The sequence below is a fragment of the Triturus cristatus genome, chromosome 2_1, assembly GCF_964204655.1.
Source record: "Triturus cristatus chromosome 2_1, aTriCri1.1, whole genome shotgun sequence".
Classification (NCBI taxonomy): domain Eukaryota; kingdom Metazoa; phylum Chordata; class Amphibia; order Caudata; family Salamandridae; genus Triturus; species Triturus cristatus.
This window is the reverse complement of record NC_140581.1, coordinates 497,144,802-497,168,396: the sequence shown is the minus strand read 5'-3', so window position 1 is coordinate 497,168,396 and position 23,595 is coordinate 497,144,802. Positions and strand designations below refer to the sequence as shown.

At 44.2% G+C, this 23,595-nt stretch overlaps 1 protein-coding gene and 1 long non-coding RNA gene across 2 annotated transcripts in view; both read left to right on the top strand.

Annotated features, from left to right (window-relative positions):
- Positions 1 to 23,595, top strand: part of MCCC2 (methylcrotonyl-CoA carboxylase subunit 2) — a 209,639-nt gene that overhangs the window by 42,163 nt on the left and 143,881 nt on the right. The window contains exons 4-5 of the mRNA XM_085632355.1: positions 18,398 to 18,499; positions 22,522 to 22,649. Coding sequence (XP_085488481.1) covers positions 18,398 to 18,499; positions 22,522 to 22,649 — 230 coding nt within the window. The remainder of the gene's footprint in view (positions 1 to 18,397; positions 18,500 to 22,521; positions 22,650 to 23,595) is intronic.
- On the top strand, positions 9,338 to 9,738 carry LOC146865542 (uncharacterized). The gene is made up of 3 exons (XR_014976651.1): positions 9,338 to 9,406; positions 9,492 to 9,576; positions 9,659 to 9,738. It is a non-coding gene; the product is annotated as an uncharacterized LOC146865542 (long non-coding RNA).

Sequence of the window (23,595 nt, the reverse complement as noted above, 5' to 3'; positions counted from 1 at the left end):
AGTGAAAAGGAAAAAAGGATACTCACATAGTGCCCAGCCGGGCACTGTATGGGGGAAAAGTTAAAGGAACTTTTTACACTAGGCATGGTTACCAAGAAAAAACACAAAATATCATCAGCTGTGCGTGTAGGACTTACCCTATTGAGGGAGGGGTACTGGCAGTCAGAAAGTTTCCGATGGTACGCAGGCCAGAGTATATGTCCAAAAACGGTGTCTGAAAGTGTCACAACACCCAGTAATTGTCAAGGCTATACTGTTGTTAATGCTTGAAGGCTCTCTTACCACGTGGTACTGGTTGTCAGAAAGCCTGAGATTCGATGGAGGCTTTAGCTGTTAGAAGTAAACGAGAGACTGTTTAGCATGTCAATTCCTGAAAAATTACACGAAGCTCATAAGTGAGTTGGACAAAATGCGGCTGTGTCAATGAGTCATGGGCGCGTGAAAAACCCTTACCAATAGTTGTTATATAAAGAGTAGTCCAATAAGGGGTGCTGTCTTGATTTGCTGCGGAAAGAAATCACGCCCAGAGAACTGCACTAGTCTGTCTCCGCTTGCACACTGTCCAGGCCGAACAACTCCATGCAGTCTTGATTTATAGTCTCCAGGTGCGCTCTGCTGGCCGGAACCAGCATACATGAGCAGGCATTACTAGGAGAAATTTCTCAAAGCACCGAAGGTCTCATGCTAGGATTACTGCTGTTAAGGACAATATTAGTGTATAAGGAAGGAAGCATACGTTTGCTCGATGAAGTCCATGTAAATACTGGCTAGATTTGGGGCAAAAACTGCTCCCATAGATGTCCCAGAGCACTCCTGGTATTATCTACCATCAGAGAGAAAATAGCTGTATTGTAACGCAATGCGCAATAGGGAAAGAATAAAACTTGTGGGGACTTGCAGGGGACGTGTTTGTGTCTCTAATAGTTTTTCTATTAGCTGAATACTCTCTTCTTGAGGTATGTTCGTATACAGTGATGTTATGTCTAGCGTGGCCAACCAGTCTGTTTCTGCATTAAAGGGCCTGTTGTCAACCAGATTTATTGTGAACATACTATCTGTTACATAAGTCTCTTATATGGGGACTAAGTCCCTTAGGAAGAAATCAATATATCTGCCGATGGGTTCCAGAGCTGAACCACAGCCATATAGAATGGGGCGCCCTGGGGGATTTGTGATGCTTTTTGTGGATTTTTGGCAAAGTATAGAGAACCGGAGTACGAGGGCTCTCAGTGTTGAGGTACTCAAATTCTTTTTTGGTGATATATCCTTATTCTCTGGCTTCTTTGGTCAGCTTTAGGATCTCAGATTTGATACTGGAAAATGGATTAGTGGGCAACACCTTGTAGTGTCTCTGATCTGAGATTTGTTTTTAATGTCTGCATCATTTTCTTTCCGTTCCTGAATTACGATGCCTCCACCTTTGTCAGCAGGTTTAAGGATTATAGTCTCCCACACTGGGTTCCCACTAATTTTTTTGGTAGTTATGTTGGAGATTGCTCTGTCAAGGAACTCATTTGTTTTTCAAAATCAGTATTTCTATCATTGCAAAGGCATGGCCATGGGAGCTGGATTCGCTCCCAGCCTAGCTAATCTCTTCCTGGATTCCTATGAAGAAGAGCATCTCTATAATCTCAATAATCCTTTCATAAATAACATCGCCATGTGGAAGAGATATATTGATGATGTGATAATGATTTGGTCTGGCACAGAAACAAACCTGGATGATTTCAGAGACTGGCTGAACGGTAGATCAACCGATATCCAGTTCACCTTGGCCTACAGCAACGAATCCATCAATGTCCTGGACCTCACGTTCAAAGTTGAAGATGGATTGGTCTTTACTCCCTTATACACAAAACCAACTGAACGGAATACGTTACTCAAATATGACTCGCATCATCCTAGAAGACTCAGGGATAATTTGCCATATGGACAATGTTTGAGGCTGAGAAGAAATTGTACCCACAGAGTTGATTTTTTCAAAGAAACCGAGACTCTTACTCAACGACTAAAATAAAGGGGATGCCCCATTGGACTGCTCATGCGTGCCCGAAAACTAGCTTGGTATTGTCCTCGAGACACCCTCTTGGAGGTTTAACCCACAGAACCAGGGAAAGACAACCTTGTTTGTGTAACCACCTACATCCATGAAGTAACAAGATTAAGAAGATCGTGAAGAAATATTGGAATCTGGTGGCGAGCGAACTCTGAACCACTGATGACCCGATCTTTGCTTTCATCAAGAGGTGCAAGAATGTCAAGGATTTTGTTGTTAAGGCCCACTTAGAAACTCCGCGACCACCAGATATCAGGAGCCAGTTTAACTTACCACCTTGTGATATAGCCCCACGGGTCCCGAGACCCTTACTCACCCCGCCAGGATTATCACCCCTCCGATGTTCTCCCTTCCCAGGCGCGCAATCCGAAGCAACCACAAAAGCGTCCATGACAACGGGAACCCCGCCCCTCTCTCTATTGCAGGAGCCAATCCAGAGAGACGACGGACTGGAAAGACTACCCCTTGACCCCGGAAGTCCCCCCTCCATGCTGACGGCCAGACACAGAAAAGACGGAAGACGAGAGGCAGAAGAGGTCGGAGTATCGTGGCAGGAGATTTCGACTGGAGCTGCGGTGGAAGGAGAGGACGGGAGTGGAGAAACCGAGGAGTGGTCCGAAGACTGGTGGAATCCTCTCCCCCCCCCCCCCCCCCCCCAGAGGTGGCTGAAGAGCGGCCGTAACTCGGAGGAGAGTTACGGCGGAGCGCATGAGTACCAGCTACCTTCTTAAAAGCACATTAGGTGCTCTGTGTAAACAGTACGGCCCCTGTGTAATTACTCCCTCTATCTTAGACACGCCACTTATAACGGTTAGACACAGTGTATATAGTATACAGCACCTAGCACTGTGTAAATACTGCCCCCACACGAACCTTTTCGAGCACCCCTCTTTCTTTGCCATTCCTTGTCCTTCCCCCCCCCCCCCTTTTCCTCACGATCTTTTCTACTTTCTCACCCCTGGCCTCTAGCCCCAGTAGGACTAACGGCTCCTTCTCTTTCTCTTACTGCCCTCCGAGGAGCCTTCCCGACCTCCTACAGACATCTGCAACCCAGACCGGGAAGCCCACTGGAACCCCAACCCATACGGCAGAGGCGGAAGAAGACTGCACAACCCTTTTTTGAGCCATATCTTGGTTTCCTCTCTTGTTGTAAGAACTGCCTTGTGTGCAATAAAAGGACAATATTGCCCACTATATCCGGCCTCCTTGCCTGCTTTTCCAGCCCGCCGACCGCCCACTATCACAGCTGGTGTCAGAAGTGGGATTGCCTGGAGGCATGGAGGCCGTGATGAAGAGGATGGCCGACTCCCAAGAACAATTGGGAAGATTAATGGAGCGGTTCCTGAAGACCGCCGAAGACGACCGAGGTCAGCTCCACGATGTACTGAAGGGACAGGGGGACACCCACGAGCAAGCCATGTGGAAACTGACCGACGTTCTGGGACATCAGAGACCAATGGCCTCCCTGCCTTCCGTGGTTCTCCAAAAGTACGTGCCGGGGGAGGACCCGGACTTTTTCTTTACCAATTTCGAAAGGCTAGCACAGGCCGCCTCGTGGCCTATCGACCGTTGGGGCCACTACCTGGGACCCTTGTTGACTGGCGACTTGCAAGCCGCATATCAACAGGCAAACATACAGGGCAACAATCCTTATGCGGACATCAAGAAGTGTATCCTCGAACGGCTGGGCATCGATGATGAAACGTACCGTGTAAAGTTACGCCAGGCCAAGGAGGGGCCACAAGAAACCCCCAGAGCCCTTTCGTTCAGGATCAAAGACTTGACCAATCGATGGCTGAGACCAGATGCCTCCACCAAGGAGGAAATCCTCGAGAAAATATACCTGGAACAATTTCTGATGTCTTTGCATCCAGGCACTCAAAGGTGGGTGCGACAGCATGCCCGTCTTTCACTGGAAGCCGCAGTGGAAATAGCAAGCGCCTACAGTCGTGCGCAGGAGGCGCAGCAAGGCAAGGAGGAACACCCACATAAACCACATCCCTCCACAGGCATCCGACCTCACCGTCCTCCTCTACCAAGAAGACCGGAGCCTATCCCTCTGTTTCTCACCCCTATACTGCAGCGGCCTACCAACCCCGGGCCCCAATGCTACAGTTGTGGGGGTTTTGGTCACATCGCTCGGGTGTGCCCCCACAAGGAAGAGCCGATGGAGATTGGCCTTGCCCGGAACTATGTATGCTCGGTTCCAGGTGCTGCACCACCCCCGTTCCGTTGTCCGGTGAACATTGACGGACAAACACTCATGGCTCTGGCAGACACCGGGTGTCGACAGAGCGTTCTCAGGCCTCAGGACTTGCATACCCCTGTTAGCCCCCCGTCTGGTATGGTCGCCATTCAATGCGTTCACGGCGACACGAAAAGATACCCAGCCACCCAAGTGCATGTCCAACACCCCAAGGATCCAGGAACCACCCTCACCGTAGGTCTTGTACCAGCTCTTCCGGAACAGGCCATATTGGGGAGCGATTATTCCGGCCTACCAGGACTTCTACAGGACACAACCGATTCCCTGACCCGATGGTGGGAAGAAGCCCCTTTCCCTCAGGGGCCATCCTCCCCTGCGATTGAACCCAAAACCCCTAAAACCAAAACACAAAAGAAGAAGGAAAAGAGAGCGCACGCCTGTGTTTTCCCAGTGATCCCGGATGAACACCCCTGGCAGACCGACAGGGAATTCAGGGCAGCACAGCAAGAAGATCCTATTCTGCAGGAAGCATGGGCAAAGGCGTTAGACCACGAGGATCCCCTTACCGTAGGTCCTTACTTCTACAAGAAACATGGGTTGTTATACCGCAAGGGAGGGACCCAGCAAAAGCCCCAACTTCTGATCCTTGGCCCCTTCCGAGATAAGGTCCTGTTCCTTGCCCACAGCCACCTCCTGGGGGGTCATTTTGGTGACGAAAAAACCAGCCAAGCAATCTTAGACAAATTCTATTGGCCCGGGGTACACCAACACATCAAGACGTATTGCAGAGAGTGCCCTGTGTGTCAAAAACATAGCAGGTATCGACCCCCTAGGGTACCCCTACAGCCCCTTCCTGTTATTGACGTCCCGTTCAGCAGAGTAGGGATGGACATTATAGGGCCCTTATGCCATCCTTCGACAGGTGACCCCTGTCACATACGAGTTAGACCTGGATCCCACACGTGGTACCACACAAATATATCATGTGAATCATCTAAAGAAATGGGAAGGCCCTCGTCCCGCCCTATCTGGCTCTGTTGCTCATGCTCCCCTCTCCTTTTCCCCCTGCATAGACACAGGACTAACACACAGCAGTGTCTTGAACTTAAGAATGTTCTATATCCATTACGCCAGGTGTTTTCGTCTTCACCCGGTCGTACCACCATCACAGAACACGCCATACAAACGGTACCTGGGAAGGTGGTCCGACAAAGACCGTATAGGGTCCCCGAAGCCCGCAGGGCGGTTATACAGAGGGAAACCGAACAAATGTTAAAGATGGGTATAATAGAACCCTCGGTGAGCGACTGGAACACTCCGATTGTCCTCGTACCCAAACCTGACGGGTCTGTCAGGTTCTGTATCGACTTCCGTGAAGTCAACAAGATTTCCTCCTTTGACACCTATCCATTGCCTCGCGTCGACGAGATGGTCGAACGCATAGGGAAGGCCCAGTATATCTCCACGTTAGACCTCTGTAAGGGGTATTGGCAGATACCCGTCAGAGAAGAGGACAGAAAGAAGATAGCGTTTTCCACCCCTGAGGGGTTGTACCAATTCCTAATCCTCCCTTTCGGCCTTCATGGCGCACCCGCTACATTCCAACGAGCAATGAACCACATATTAAGGCCCCACACCCTGTATGCGGGCGCATATCTGGACGATATTGTCATTTATAGTGATACCTGGACACAACACCTGGAACACCTTCACAAGGTCATCACTTCCCTGGGGTCTTATGGTTTCACAATAAACCCCGCCAAAACCACCCTAGCAGCCCAAACAGTTAAATATCTGGGATACCTCCTGGGTGAGGGCCTAATACGACCCCAGAAAAGCAAAACCGAAGCCATCCATTCCCTCCCGTTTCCCCAGACTAGAAAAGACCTTTGTGCGTTCCTGGGCCTCCTAGGCTATTACCGGAGGTTTGTACCTAACTTCTCACAAAGGGCAGCCCCGCTCACTGACCTGTTAAAAAAATCCACAAAAACCGAAACAATCCTTCAAAATCCAACGCCATCGTTGTGACATGCTTTTTCCGATCTGAAAAACGCCCTGACATCCAGTCCTGTGTTAGTGAGTCCTGATTACTCACAACCGTTCCTGCTCCAGACAGACGCTTCGGAACAGGGACTAGGGGCGGTGCTGTCCCAAAAAAGACCCCTTTGGGAACGAGAAACCCATCCTCTACCTCAGCAGGAAACTATTCCCTCGAGAAAAAAACTATGCCGTGGTGGAAAAAGAAGCCCTGGCGATCAAATGGGCTGTGGAAAGCCTCCGATACTACTTGGAAGGGCGGGACTTTACCATATTCACAGATCATGCCCCCCTAGAGTGGATGGCTCGGAACAAAGGACACAATGGCGGGTCCTCCGCTGGTTTCTGTCGCTCCAACCCTACCATTTCAAAATGGTACATCGGAAAGGTGTGGACCAGGGTAATGCGGACTACCTCTCCCGCTACCCTGTGTCCCCACCCTGTACAAGAAGGACAGCTAGGGGAAGGGGATGTGATATAGCCCCACGGGTCCCGAGACCCTTACTCACCCCGCCAGGATTATCACCCCTCCGATGTTCTACCTTCCCGGGCGCGCAATCCAAAGCAACCACAAAAGCGTCCGTGACAACGGGAACCCCGCCCCTCTCTCTGTTGCAGGATCCAATCCGGAGAGACGACGGACCGGAAAGACTACACCTTGACCCCGGAAGTCCCCCCTCCATGCTGACGGCCAGACACAGAAAAGACGGAAGACGAGAGGCAGAAGAGGTCGGAGTATCGTGGCAGGAGATTTCGACTGGAGCTGCGGCGGAAGGAGAGGACGGGAGTGGAGAAACCGAGGAGTGGTCCAAAGACTGGTGGAATCCCCCCCCCCCCCCCTCGGAGGTGGCTGAAGAGCGGCCGTAACTCGGAGGAGAGTTACGGCGTAGCGCGTGAGTACCAGCTACCTTCTTAAAAGCACGCTAGGTGCTCTGTGTAAACAGTACGGCCCCTGTGTAATTACTCCCTCTATCTTAGACACGCCACTTATAACGGTTAGACACAGTGTATATAGTATACAGCACCTAGCACTGTGTAAATACTGCTCCCACACAAACCCTTTCGAGCACCCCTCTTTCTTTGCCATTCCTTGTCCCCCCCCCCCCCTTTTTCCTCACGATCTTTTCTACTTTCTCACCCCTGGTTACGGTTACGGTACCTGGCCTCTAGCCCCAGTAGGACTAACGGCTCCTTCTCTTTCTCTTACTGCCCTCCGAGGAGCCTTCCCGACCTCCTACAGACATCTGCAACCCAGACCGGGAAGCCCACTGGAACCCCAACTCATACGGCAGAGGCGGAAGAAGCTGCACAACCCTTTTTTGAGCCATATCTTGGTTTCCTCTCTTGTTGTAAGAACTGCCTTGTGTGCAATAAAAGGACAATATTGCCCACTATATCCGGCCTCCTTGCCTGCTTTTCCAGCCCGCCGACCGCCCACGATCACACACCTCTTCTGGGACACTACAAATGTGGCCACTGTAAGGCCTGCACCTTGACTAGTGAAGGTACCTTATTTACACACCAGAGTAGGACATACAACACCTCACAGCACACCAGTTGCAACAGCTCAAATGTAGTATATGCCATCAAGTGTCCGTGCGACAAGGTGTATGTGGGGAAAACAACTCAAAAGGTGAAGACTAGAATATTACAGAACTTCAGTAAAATCAAGTGTAAGGTTCAGGAGGCTCCCTTAGTTGAGCATTTCAGCAGCAATAGCCACCCGCCAGACACTCTCAGAGGCTGGGTAGAGGAAAAAGTCTACCCACACCCTAGAGGAGGCAACACTGGTGTGACCTTAAACCTCAAGGAGTGCAGATGGATACACTCCCTGGACACAGTCAGTAGTGGGCTGAACGAAATGGAAGTAACCTTTAGACAGACAAGCCAACTACAATACAATTGACACTAGTTGGTCCAGAGACATTGACCTTCCTTTCATGATCAAGCCCACCATTAGGACGTTTGTAGCCTCCAATCATCCTGCGCATGCGTCTTACCTAACTGAATGCTTTAACACTCGCATGCATAAACTCTGTTTGCTCTACCACTCATACATATCACACCCCGGTATGAATTTGAAGTTTAACGTGTCAATAACTGCACTGGTTCCCCCAGTATGTTTCTGTCTCAAACAACGTCTTTTCATAATGTTACAATGTGTGAACAACATCTTTTGTGTGTTATAATGTTTATTGTTAAATAATACCCTTGTTGTTTTTACCCTCTTCGGGCAACATGTTTGAGATTCTGGGACCCTGACGTTAACTGGTATTTTAAAAAGGAAGAACACTTACACAATGAGTCTAATGGTTTTAATACCCCTGTATGTATATTGATAAGAATTTTCCCTCTTCGAGGAACATATTTTTAATTATGGGACCCCCTTGTTCAATGTTATTGTAAAAACAATGAGCTAGGTTTTGAATACCCCATTTCCTGACCGATACTAGGGTGGGCACAATTCATCAGTAGACTGCCTTCCGTAAACCATGAATTGAAATGTGGGAGCGTTAATTCTCGCCCTTCGGATGACACCATGTACGAATTTAACGTTTCGAGACTCCGGCATCTAGGTCCTTGATGTGTTTCAGTAGTATGACGTTGAACTTGACCCCTTGATTTCGAGCAGCAATATCTAGCTGCTGCAGAAAACCGTGCACGCCTCCCTTACGCCTAACCGACATAAGAAGTACCGGTTTTCCTTCATCTACTGGCACTTGAGCAAACTCACTCGAGACTGCTGACTGTTAGGCCGAAGCTATCCGATTATCATAGGTAAGCGTAGGCATTGTACACTAGTACGCCAGTAAATTTCTGATGGCAGGGCTTTTAATGCTCGTGTTTTACCTTCGGTTTTACAAGTAACACTTTAGACTAATGCTTGATCTTTATTCGTCAAGGACTTTGACCATGAATATCCACGGGTGATGAAACCTCAAAGTAATTAAGAGAGGTATCTATTTCACGCTTTTAAAACGGGTGACTATCACGGCCATGCAGTATTGGTACCTGACATGAGTTTATGCTTTTTTACAGAGTTCCGCCCCCGCTTGCAGATTCATCACTGCATCAGCCCATCCTTTATTCCAAACAATTTAAATCAGGTAAGGCCTCAGCCTTTCCGGCCACACACTTTGGCCCTCTAGTCCTAGGCGACTGTTCACGGTAATTAATTCCCGCACTCTTCAGTTTCAGATCCTAACAGCAACCTTCCAGCCACCATTGAGTGTCCTCATTCGTCTTCACGAGTCTGCCTATTCACTGAGAGAATTGGGTAAGGCTCTAATTCAGTGCCACCCACACTCCGGCCTACCCCTCTAGTCAGTGATATAATCACCTATCTTTCATTATTTTAGATGCCCCGTGGTTTTCCGGCACACGTGTGAGGCAACATTTTGCTACCTCTTGTTTGATTGATCTATTCCACATTGAATCGGTGAGTATCATTATTTTGGTACCACCTTCGTATTTTAGATCCCATCAGCTGGAACATGCCTGATACATATGGATTAATTTAATTTTAGGCTGTCCTGTTGTCATCTTGTCCTGAAGAAGACCCGCCATGACGCTCTTTTAAGTTACACATTCATCAGGGTCGAAACGTCGACATTCCATATCGGTCCAGTTCCACTAGGTCCTCTGGGTTTAAACTGCCTAGCAATTACACAATCTGCCAGAGACACATGACTCATCTACATACTGGCTGCATTTAAAAATCATTCCATTGTATAATTTGTATATAGAGTATATGTCCTTGTTTCACCAATATGTAAATGACACTCATTCACCCATGTCACCTGAGCACTTTCTTCACTTCATTTATTATCACCTTGTTCTTACTGAAATGTTGACAGCCTCACGATCAAAGATTTAAATTCACAGAAAAAGTAAATATTTACAACTTTGCATAACTTGTTGGTCTTGTGTTCCAGCTCATTCTCTCGTGTAATGCTGTTATTTTCTTGAAACTAGGTTTATGATTCATTCTTGATCACATAAGCAATTGTTCTTACCCGACGAAACCAACTGTAGCTTTTTTGTAGAGACACCCAGGTTCTGAGGGACACAGGGTTACCCCATTTGTATTATACAGGGACACAAATTAAGCGGATTCGTGAATCTAGAATTTTATTATGGCATTCTGAAGATACAACAGTGCTAAAGCGTTTTGGGGCTTCTGAAAATCTAGAATGACTAAGCACCATTATGCACCTACTCCCACATGCGACTGTTCATTAGCCCATCTTAAAAGCAGTATGAAGTAGACTCCGAAAGTAAAAAGTGCAACATTGAAGTGAAAATTAGATAATGTTGAAATAATTGTCTAACCCCTTTTCTTTCACCTGCCCATTTCACCTCCAACTCTACTGGAGTTTTCCCATTCGTTGTTTGAGAATCAACTATAGATTCTGCTTGATAGTAACGCATTATGTTCCCTGGCCTTCTGGCATCATAAGTCCCATAGGCTTCCCTTTCCTTTTATTTCTACTTATAAAAGTATTGTTACTTGGTTTGCTACCCTGGCACAGTCGTGGCATGAAAGTTTTGTATCCACTAGCATCTTTACATTCCCCCAGATGTACAATGTTGGCTAAGGTAAGTTTTACTACCTATGCAGGGGTGGTGCCGATGACCCTTCTATGCGATATACCTAATAGACTCAATATGTGCTTCAACAACAGTGATTAATGGTGAGGTCTAACTTTCTCTATTGAGTGAAAATCAACTGCATGAGTTTGTCCGCATGCAGTGGGAAAACTGTGTCCCTAACAATGCTACTGCTGCATGCTATCCTGTGCCTTGTTACAATGAAGAATCACCTTCCCATATTGTTTTTCTTTTAAAGTGCCTTGCCCTATCTTCTCTACCAAAGGAAAAAATAGAAACACTTTTCTTCCATAAATATTTCAGAAATGGATTTGAGGGAAAAACTGTCCACACAATGCCTATGAGTAGCCAATATTCTTTCCCTTTAATCTAACCTTTACTATGTACAATTCTTATAATCTTTACCATGGCTTGATTGTATCTGATTATGTGTTGCGTTACTTTTGGTTTGCTGGACCACGAATAAAGATTTCCTCAGATGCACTCTCTTACATGTTTTTCTTCGTGGTTTTGCAGGAATATCAATGTATTCAATACCCCTCCCAGAAGACATTATCTATTTTCAAATTATACTTCAGCAGAACCAGTTAGAAGCTCCCATTTGGGATTTAAAACCTTCTTGTACACCGATGCCACTTAGCTTCTACTCAAATTCGGATTCTGTTTGTAAACTGGAGTATTGCTGAGTGCAATTCAGGCAAATAAAGTTTAATAGCAACAAGACAGAAGTCCTGGTCATCTGTAGTGGCGCTGCATGCTGGTCTGACAGAGCTAGCCTGCTCAGATTTTATGTTTGCCATCTCCAGTCCAGAAAGCTAAAATTCTGGTTATTCTATAAGGTCAAGATCTTTCCCTTAGGGCTCAAAAGCAAAAAGTGTGTTTGATAGGGATACATTTTTTACACAAACTATCAACATTTATGTTAATATTCAGAACAAACCAACTGTTAATAAGCCTTTTTTTTTTTTACTATGGACCAGCCCAGGCACATCCCAAAAGCACATGCCGCCTCCTGGATGGCATTGATTTGACTGTTTCAGCCCTATTCCCTCAGAACCTCTCATAACCTATATCTAGGACAGAAAGGTGTCAGGCTTTCTGAACAGCATAAGCCTGGATTAAGTATTTATGGAGTTCTGCAATTTCCTCTTGTAGAAGAAGTCCAAAAAAATAGTTTAACAAGCTTCCACATCTGGCTGTGTTCCAACAATTAAAAGACCTACAGTGCCCCCTTTTTTTAAGAAAACCATAGTATATTTATCTGACCTGCCAAATTACAGCCCAAAATCCAACACTCCCTGACTAGCATTGTACCAGATTATTGATGTCAGAATACATTTGACATAAATATTGTGCCCCAAATATTACTTCCCAAAGTATCATCCCATTGGAGTTTTAAAAAGATCGTAAACGTCCAATGGAGCTATATTTTTTAAATGATATTTATGACATACAAGCCTATCATGTGCCCTCTTTCTGTTGGTTGAGAATTCCAATATTTTCCTTCTGCAAACATTCTCAGCTTTGTTTTTAATATTGATTTGCTATTGTTGGCCCACTGTGACTTCAAAGTAGTGTGTGATTAAGTGTTTCTTTATATATTTCATACTCCAAGACTTGTGGATTGAAGTATGTTGAAATAAACTCAACCCATGAGCTAGTTGTTTGAATCCTATGGATCATTTTTTAACCTACTGTGTTTGGAAGGAGATTCATTGTAGGTGAGATGGATAGTCACAGTAGCTTCAATTTGAAGAAATCAAAGGGCCTGGTTCATAAAGGTTTTGTGGTAGAGTCAGAAATCTATGCCTAGTAGTAAAATCTAGATTTCGATTGGGTTCCCAAACTTTTGACTCCTAAGGACCCCCATTGACTCACCACTGGAAGCCGGGGACCCCCAGCAATTTGTATGATTTAAATTTCATACATTAAAAGAGTAATTCGAAAAAAATAAACACACGTGCACACAAAATAAATACTCTAATTAGTAAGGATTTTAGTATTCTATATTGAAAGAGTTAGCAAAAAACGGAAAAATGTAATGCGAAGGTTGGTGCTGCATCTCCGTGATTAACTCTCCTGCCAGGGCCAGAGTGGAAACCCAAAGCAGCCCTGGCAAATGTTTTCAGACCAGTCCCCATACAGTGCACACCAAGTGCAGTGAGTGAGCCTGACCACTACAAAGGGGGTTTGGGAGGCTCTCCCCCCAAGAAAATTTAGGTTACAATGGTGCATTCTCCAACACATTTGTCATAATATATTGAATTGTATTCGCTTTTAAAGAATAGTAAATGATTACCTTACTATGCACCAGGATACAACAATCTTTGTTGGGGTTCTTCAATGAGTCCCTTATTATCACCCTTCCACAGTGCCTCTCATTTTTCCATAGCACATCTGTCACATGCATTTCATTTGTTTTATAACATCTCTCATACCTTTGTTGGATGTCAGAGCACTTTACATCACACACATATAGAGACAATGAATCATACGTGTAAATCGGTGCAGAGAAAATGTTACAAAAGGCAAAGGGGACTACAAGGTGTAGGATTCACATGTCATTCATACTGGTAGGCATTTTTTATGAGTGCTTGGTCTGGAAAAGCACAAACTCATGATCCAGGACATAACACAGTGGTTAGCATTGACGTTGACAATAAATCTCTATTTCCACCCAAATAAACCCCTTTAGCAGCATCAGGATAATGAAAGACTGGGAAAAAACATAAGTTACTAACTTGTACCATGAAGTGTGTAAGCAGTTCTTTGATGACAGTTTATGAGCTGCAGAGTAACAAACGAATCTCTGTGACAAAAGTAGTAACCCACTGACCTATGCACATAAAATACAGTTTTTTTAAATGTATGATACGCGTTCTTAGCAGCAGGCATATTAACCCTCTGTTCTACATTAGATAAGTCAAACCTGCCACTGGACAAAACTCTCATCTCTCTTCAGCAGGTACAATAATCACTAGTGATATCTTGACACTTTTATTGTTGATCGAAAACGGCTAATTCTACAAGGAACTTTGCAGTGCTTTTAAAACTGCTGCCTGCAGACCCCCTAGGAATGTTTCACGGACCCCTGGGGGTCCACGGACCCCAGTTTGGGAAACACTGCTAAACTATTTGATATACCAGAATAGTCTGAAGTATACATAAACGGTAATTTATGAATATTTCAGACTATTTGGGCATATTAAATAGTTTAAGGAATCGAAATGTATATTTACATTTGTACACCTCTTCCTCCATGTATGCTATTTGGAACTAATCACCTGTTGGATAATCACCCGTTGGATAATCTACTGGACATGCCTGGTAGATATGTGCTTTTAACATTTTTTTGTTTTACCTTTTTCTTCATATGGAAAATACACACCATAGAAAGTCACTGACTTCTGATTTTTTTTATTTTTATTTTGAGGATTAGTTTTACATTGGCTTCCAGTCTATTTTAGTTAGGTTATTTATTGAGCCCACACTCACTGGAGTTTGTTGCTGCTGAATAACCTTAAGTGCTTAAGGACTGACTACTTGGATATTGTATGTCGCTTTAAAGAGTAGAGTTTTCAGTGCTCTTTTGAAGAGCCCAGTGGGAACTTGATTTATCAGTTCTAAAGGAAGACAACTCCATTCTTTGACAGCAGCATAAGAGAAAGCCCGACCTGCAAAGGAAGATGTCCTAATCGAAGGTACCGCTAGAAAAATATGACCTCGGAACGGAGATGAAGAGTAGAGAAATAAATTCTGAATATTTTGGCTAACAGGGTAGGGGATCATAATGGACAATCTAGTGAGCCATAACCACGGCTTTAATAAGAATACGTTATGTTATGGGCATCCAGTAAAGTTGCCTCAAAATAGGCGTGATGCGCTCTCTTGAGGTTACGACAATAACTTGTGCAGCTGCATTTTGGATCAGCTGAATTCTCCTAACACATTTTTTGGGGAGAGTCAAGTAAACCGAATTGGCGTAGTCAAGTATGACTGAATAAAACTGTGACCACCTGCTTTTGGAGTTGTGTAGGTAATTTTTTTTTTTTTTTTTTCAAGATATTCAGAAGCCAAAAGCAGGCTCTTGGCATTTATTAATCTATGGTGTTTAGATACAGTCTGTGTCTAACAAGACCCTGTTTTTGAGGGAGTGTGGGCATCACCACTAGAGGTGTGCCATAAAGATCCATTTCTCTGTGGGATTTCTAGTCATCAAAACCTATGTTTTGTAAGGGTTTAATTTTAGCAAATTAGAAGTCATTCAGGGGCAGATGTACGACCATTTGCTTTTGCGACTCGCAAACTGCGAGTCACAATTTGCGAGTCGCAAAAGCAAATGTACAACATTGTCAGAGACACTGTTAGCGATTCCCAATGGGTTTGCAAAATGCGAGGCTCATGAACATTAATGAGCCAATTGCAATTTGCGACCCCATTCGGAATGGCTGGCCCACCCATGGATGATGGCCTGCTGGGCTCAGCAGACCTCCATGTCTGGGACTGCTTTTCAATAAAGCAGTTTAAAAAAAAAATGCTGCCCGTTTTCCTTAAAGGAAATCAGGATGCATTTTGAAAAAAAATGAAAGGTTTTCTTTTCCCTGGGACCACTGCCTGCCCTTAAATATTTTGAGGCAGTCACAAAGGGTAATGGGTCCCCTGGGGACCCCTTCCGATATGCGACTCCATTATCACCCTCTTGAAGAGGGTGGTAGTTTGCGAGTGTTTTGCGACTGCAATTGTGGTTTCAAAACGTTCTTACATAGAAAGGGGCGTGCCAAGGGCGTCCCTTCCTAATAGTGACTCGCAATTCCTAATTAGCGAGTCACAAATATTTTGCGACTCTCTAATTAGGAATTGTATATGGCCCTGTAACATTTTGCATGCGCAAACGGGTCGCAAACCCGTTTGCGCATGCAATTTAGGGTCGTACATCTGGCCCTCAGTGTCTTTCAAAGCAGAGAGTTCAGCAATAAAATCTTCACTGCCCATCGCAGGATAAAGTTTGAATAACTACTGTGAATCGTTGGCTTATATGTAAAAAAGGGCTCCGTGTCTGCTAACGCGGACTCCTAGGGGAGCACCTAAAGAATAACAAGCTTTTGCAATGCAATAGGTCTCGGATTTACATGAGTTTAAGGTACTGGCATTGAAACGACAATGCCTTTTATTTATGTTTTAAAAACGAAAACAAAAATAAAAGGCATTGTTATTTGCAATGTCAATAGCTCAAACCTGCGTAAATGTGAGACCTATTGCATTGCAAATGCTTGTTAGATTAGTGAGTAGAAACGCTCCTTTTCGGCCCGTGCTGCAAATTAATTAAATAAACAAGCGCGGCCACTAAAGTGAAAGCAGACAGCGCTGCAGATAAATAAAGTCCTTACCGACTTATGAAGGAGACCGTGTAACGCCACAAGTAATAGATCCGGTCCTCATGGGAGGTAACAAATGGTGACAGGGCGGTAACAAGGCGAGGTTTCCACAGCACACTCGACTACTGCATGCCTCACAGAGCGAGCAACGCATGCGCGCTGCGGCTAGGCTCGACCTAAAAAAAGAGAGGAGACAGAATTGATCGCTGTGGATCTCTGCAATGAGACAGGTGGTGGAAGACGCTGACTGAAAAGTGGCTATTGTTGCAATCCCTGAAGAAGGGATTTTATCCATTTAATGGCTAATTATCACTAATTATTGCCACCAAAGGACTTGACTCTGTTTAATAAAATAAAATGGAATGAGCGGTGGTATCAAAGGCTGCAGAGAGGTCCAGCAAAATAAGCACACCCACCTCATCGTATTTCAGCCATCATTCATTTATCATCCAGTGCAGAAGAGGAAGTCAAATCAGAAAGCATACACTGTGCATTCTGTTCCATATACTTGGCGGCACACAAGGAGGCAATAAACAAATTCTGGTGAGAACACACAAACATGCAAGTTTGTAGGTGTTCAGTGCATTTTGCACGACTACATCCTGCCACTGGCAAAGTCCGCTTTCTTGCCTCTATTCATAAACTTACTCTTATGTATAATCCACCATACTGGCCACAGTATAAGTTCCATTTGCAGGCATAAATATCTTTAGATCCGATTATGTGAATGTCCCATCTGGGAGCGGACAGATTCAGTTCACTTGCACACCAACTTTCGTGGGCAAGAAACTTTGTGAATGAGAGCCAAAGTGTCTCATGCAGGGGTGTCCGAGATGGCAGGATCCATGTAAATACTTCAGGTTACACATATGAAATAAATGTACATACAGTGAATCTAAATGGAAATATTGTATCTTAGCACCCAGTTTGGAATGCTGGGAGCTGGCCTCCTAATCAAAAGACTCCCTTTGCAAGCTGGAGCTGCTGTTGTGGGCCGGCTCGTGGAGAATCTCTTGGCTGCTAGTTCCCCCACCTAATTTGATTTTTTCTCTCTCTCCATTAGGGGCAAATCAATCGTTTTTTTCTTGTTTCTTAAGCCAGTCTCTCTGTCCTGTTGTTGCTGTCCCCTCCTCTTCCTTCTATAAAGGGGAAAGTAAGCCTCAAAACTATTGTAGAGCTGGATAAATAAACAAACTGACATGTTTATGTTTTTGTGGGAGGCATTTGGGAATACATTCCTCTTTAGTGAAGGAAGGGGGGGCAGATCGCTAGAGATTGACTTTTGAAGAAAGACGCTGATGCTGTGTTGCTGAATAAGAGCCACTTATGAAGAAAGGGACCCATGTTTGCTCTTCATGCACGGTGAGGTCAATCCAATGCATTGAAGGCGAGGGTGCAGATAACTTATTGTCTTCATCTGCCCGGCAATAATGGCTGTTAAATACCCAGCTGTCTTTATATTGCCTCGCTGGCAGCTCAGCCTTATAATTGTGGGGAGGATAATTAACAGCAATTATCGCCCGGAGGTTAGGGCAATAACACCTTCCTGTCCTTCCTGAAAATCTGGTGTTGATTTGATCTTCCATAGTCTAGGTTGGGCACTTGCAGTCTGTTGTCTGTGAGATTCTTTTTGAACCTTGTGTCGTCGTTACAGGGGAGGCAAGTGCCGGATTGGGAGCTACCAGCCTGAAAGGTTGGGCTCCTGTGTTTGCTGCCTGAGGTTGATACTTTCACAGAATTTAATGTACCTTAAGGTCATAGTTTCCTAGGCGCTTTGAGAACTTAGCCATTCATCCTTTCACAGTCATTTCAATGAGTTCCATTGAGCTTGGTAATCCTAGCACGTTTTATTTACTGTCCTGTATTAATGTAAAAATAAATAAATAATAATAACCATACAGATCAACTGTACCACTTTTGCTGATTCTAGATATGTTTCAGACTTTTCTTGAATGTGCTCATGTCCTTAGGTTACCACTAAAGAACAGGAAGATAAAAATGCACTTTTGACTTTTAAATATCTTACATTTCAAATCCTGCTTTAAAATGCCTGGAGATTTCAGGATCAATGCACTTCCTTTCTTTGACTGCCTCTTAACTTCTCATTCTCAGTTCGCCTTTCCTGGAGTTCTCACAGTTTGCAGGTTACCAGTTATATGGTGATGAAGAGGTCCCTGCTGGAGGCATTATAACAGGAATTGGTCGCGTGTCAGGGTAAGAGTGGCATATGTTTTTTTCCCTGATATGAATAGAACCTGTGTGTTTATTTTGTTTCACATATTGAGCCTTCTCTGAGGGTTTTAATGAGACTAAAGAGGGCACAAGGGTTTGTGGATTAAAGACCAACATTTCTTTAGTTTAAATTGTGTCCCAGGACATCCATCTCCATGGCTGTGGAAGGCAAGGCAGAGCCTAGCAATTCAAACTTCCCAGTGTAAATCGGCTATAGAGATAGATACCTTTTTAGACCCATAAAACCTTGCTAATAATTCTCTAAAACTGGAATGTGTAATGTGGGTTTATTCCAGAGTTGTCACTGAGCTGAAATTCGCTCTTCATCAGTGTAAAGAGTGGGGCTTTTGTTACTTTAGAATGCCGTTTTCAATAAAATATTTTATGAGGAAAGTCATCAAAAACAAATGGTGAACACAGTATTCTATTCCTGTGCTCCTCTTCCTCCTCTGCCTAGACCATCCCCCTAACCTCCATGTTAAGTTGACTGCAACAATACAAGCTAATTCTAAAGCTAAGAGATCTCAGACACTTGCCAGCTAATCCTTGTACAAACACGTTGTTCTTGAATGTTATTAAACTTGCCTTGAATTTCAGGACCATCTTGTTTGCCCGACCTTTTAAAAACAATCATTTTTTTAAATTGCACGCGTAAACATCATACATACTTTTAAGCAAATAGATTGCTATTAATATTTTGATCTTAGAGGACTGCCAATGTTGCAGAGGCCGGCATATTTTTCTATTATCCCTAGGATTCCTAAGAGAAGCCAGACTCCTAAAAGCAAGTCTGGCTTGGTCCTCCAACAGACCTCCTTATGTTTTAACAACGAAGAAGGATGTGCACTTTTTGGTCATCTATTTTGTTTGAATTTTATTTCCTTGGAAATGTTTTAACCCCATACATTACATGCACTTATTACTCACTATTAATTACTTTTAATTTTTTGCCTTTTATCAACTTTGTCAGTGCCTTCTATTCCTGAGGGTATCTTGTTCCAGTCCACAACCATGATGATGTTGATGTGGCTAACATCATGTAGGAAGGTATACCAAGACTGGTGCCCTGTAATCCCTCTACAAAATCCCTGGTGTCATTAACCATTTACCCTGACAGTCCCTGGGTGGTTGAGAATTGCAACCTGGCTGGCACCATAATGGCCATCATCAATTTTCTTTTGAATTAAACATATTGTTAACTATTGGCCTCTGCCACTTTTGATTTATTGTGTATCAGATCATGCAAACAGGCCTTTCGTAGGAGAATAACATCTGTATTTGTGGTTTACAGGGATCTCGGGACTCTGCTCCTCTTAGTAAGATTATTTCCCCCACTCACATTAAAAACAGTATTTATGATGTGTGGTTTCTCTTTACTAAGTTGCTCATTGCTCCTTCCAGCCGGGCTTCAAAGGCCTGCCTGGTTGCCATCTTTTTCCATCCATGAATGCCTTCTACCAGGCCTTACACATCTGCCAGCTCCCTTGGCACGCTGTATGTGCTTTGCTGAGAAGAGAACCATAGCGAGACTGGTCTCTTTTAGCTCCCAGTTACTAGGCTTCTCAGGTCCAATCTCATGTTTTCTACTTCTGTATTTGCAGCAGCAGCGCCTTGCTGATCTCCGCAGCTGCCCCCACATGGTTTTATTTGTGGCTGTATTTTTTGAATATGTGGTTTAGTTTTGAGCCAACAATGGATTTACACTCCAATACCTAGGACCCGAAACTTTTTCTGGACATCTTGAAACAGGCTCAACAGTAGCATCTACAAAGGTAAATTGTTGAAGCCGATCAGAAGATTCTGAGAGACAGATGAAGATCGTGGGCAGCACATTGATGTCTTTTTGGTGCCAGGAATACACCAGCTACTGTGCTACCCCAGACAACAAGTCTCTCCCTTTGCTACTGCTACTATGCAACCACGTGTTATGCCCTAGAGGAGAACTGAATCGGTTGCTGCATGAGAGAGAGACTAGTACACGGATGACCGTAGACACAAAGGGTTTAATAGAAGTAAGTTATTCCTGCAGTGTCTCACTTCTTTGCACATGCGTGCACGTAACCTAGCATGAGCACCATGATGGCGATGAGATGAACCAGGTCTATTGACATTCATGTGTAGAACCTGTGTAGGAATCAGAGTACCAAACTGTGGTTTATCGGTGTTTCCTTAAACCGGTTATTTGGGTATTCCAAATTGCACATGCCAAGTCTTCTAGACACACCACCACACTGTCTCTTCTACCAGTTAGGAGTCCAAAATTAAAGCACGGGCCCAGATTACCACACTTTCTGTTTATTTTTCATAAGAGTTTTATCAGACAATACTATGAAAAAATGTATCGATTTCCAACATGGGGACGGTGGAAAAATATCTATAATTACCCATTATTCAAATGTTTCTCATGATAATCTTTACTGTTACCCCTGCTGTTAGAAACTTTGATTAGCTCACAGCTGAAAATATCTCAGATGTTTGTTACCGCCTCTAAAGGACATGACAGCAAACTTTGAATGCCATTGTTAATCACTGTTGTCTCCTCTGTGGGATATTCCCATTATTAAAGGCGCCATCTCATCTCTACAGTGACTGTTTCGCACATAGAGTTCTGTAACGGAGTCTGTGGGACTATCTCCGTGCCAAAACAGTGGGCAAACTCCCAAGAGTTTGAGGCTTTTTGTCCAGCTAGAAGTGATTACTTCTGTTGTACATTGATGTTGATCTGTGTGCTGCTGGTCTTACAAAGAGCTGAATTCCCAAAAAAACTCTTCCTTGTCCTCGAGGCATTACACAGCGCACTCTAAGGCGCTTCTTTAAACAGATGCTCCCATGCCAGCCAACGAGGATCCTGTGGTTGGCTTCCTTGTCCTGTCTTGAATATGGTTGATATTCAATACTCAACCTTTTTAAACACCTTTAGCTCTCCACCTCAAGCCAGACTTCAGAATGTACTGCTGATGTTTGAAAACCACGGTTTTTGCCAAGCCAAGGGGTGTAACTAAGTATATGTTGTCACCTCTATTTAGCCTCACCCTTTTCTTCACAAGTTCCTTGACATATCTATTTGGTTGTATTACTGCTGTGCACAAAACTGCAAATAAACCACTCTAATTTTTATTTTCTCAGTTTGTTTCAAGCTGTGCCATCCGAAACAAAGTAGAGCTCCCAGAAAACATATTTTTGCAAAGAAACCCTTTTTACACATTCTTCATTCAATTTGTACGGAGTGATCTTTACAAAAACACGTAAATAAACAACCTGTTTAAGACTTGGGGAAGAAAAGCTGAAACTGTAAAATGTGGGTTGATCATTTGAAAATGTTGAATGGAGAATGATCATATATAAATTATCTCATTGTCCCCCATCTTGTCCCTTTCTTTTATTTTGAGAAAAAGCTATGGAACTGCAAATGGTTTCCTGTGCCACATACGAGTTATTTCATCGGCTTCTGCTATTGACTAGAAAACCTAATGCTCTTCAGCTCTTTCCCGAGTCCTCGCCCACGCTCGGAGCAGACATTTACTGTATATATATATTACTGTGACTTTTGCTTTTTTTATTATTGTTTTTTAAGTTGAAGTTTGAAGAAAGTGTGTTGGTGATGATAACATCATTCCGTGTGATGCAATGAAATATACTAACATTTTAAGATCCATTTGAATAGGTGAAAATGTTCTTTAGTTTTTATTTAGCTATTTTTCTGAGCTTTCTTCTCCCTCTCCCTCTGCCCTAGCTCTATTTCATCTTTTCCTCCCTATCCTGTTCCTTTCTTCCATCCCTCTTTTTTCCCTCACCCTTTCCTTTCCTCCCACAGATGTCTGTGTCCTTCACCGCTATGGATGTCTGTTTCCCTTTTATCCTTCTCCTGTCTTATGTATCTCTCTTTGTCTTTTAACCGTCTTGAATAATTTGTCATCATCTGGGATTAAGATAGACAACTTTTCCCATTCTGTGTTGTGGTTTTGATTCCAACCCATCAATAATCACTGAAATCTATATTTCAGAGTTGAATGCCTAATTGTTGCAAACGATGCAACTGTCAAAGGTGGCGCCTACTACCCAATTACAGTCAAAAAGCATCTCCGCGCACAAGAAATTGCTATGCAGAATCACCTTCCCTGTATATACCTTGGTGAGTGGCAAGAGTTCAACATTGTGCTACACGTGAGCCACATCAACTGCTTACAATTTTTAAGAGTTGAGAAGTTGATTATTTCTTGTAAATGGCATTCAGCATGCTTCGAGACAAACGCAAACAGAATGACTTGGTAAAACGTAAGCTCAAAACTGGCTCTTTCCTACCTGGAACAGGTAATTAAGTTATAACTATTAATCAGTCAGCATTTGTAGAGCGCAGCACTGTCACCCCTACGGATATGTGGGCACCATTTCTCCATTGAAAAGCCAGGTCTTAAGTCTCTTTCTGAAGTCTGCCAGCGAGGGGGCTGTACAGAGCTGGAGGGGAAGTTCGTTCCAGGTCTTGGCAGCGATGTAGAAGGATCAGCCAACACTGCGGCTGCGACGGATGCGGGGGGGTGTGCGAAGGCAAGTGAAGAGGAGCGCAGGTGTCTAGCAAGTGGCAGACACCTGCATGTGTGCCATTTTTGTTTAACAGTTTTATCCTTTGTGTGCATCGAAGTAGGTGACAGGATTTAAGAGAAGGGTGGAACATCCTTCCAGAACAGTCTCTTGTCTCAGTTCTGTCTGTGTTAAGGATTGTTTCTTCATTTGGTACTGGTTCCAGCACTGTTGTATGGTCTGATTCAATCATGCCAGTGAGCATTTCGGCTTCAGTAAATCTAGGCATCATGTTCCTTATGTTGCTAATCTTCCATAAAATAGGACAGAAGTGGCTGGGACATACTCATCTTAGGATCTCATTTACTCCTAGTTCTACAGCCATTTACTGGTTGTCACATTCAGCCAGAGAAGAGAGGACATTCGCCACAAGCCAGAGAAGGGGGCGGAGCCATGGAGTTGGAGGGGGGCATTAAACTATTGGGCTACTGAACTTGGTGTTTAAACTTTATTGAAGTCCCACAGTAGAACAGCCGGGCACTTGTCGGGATGCCATCCAA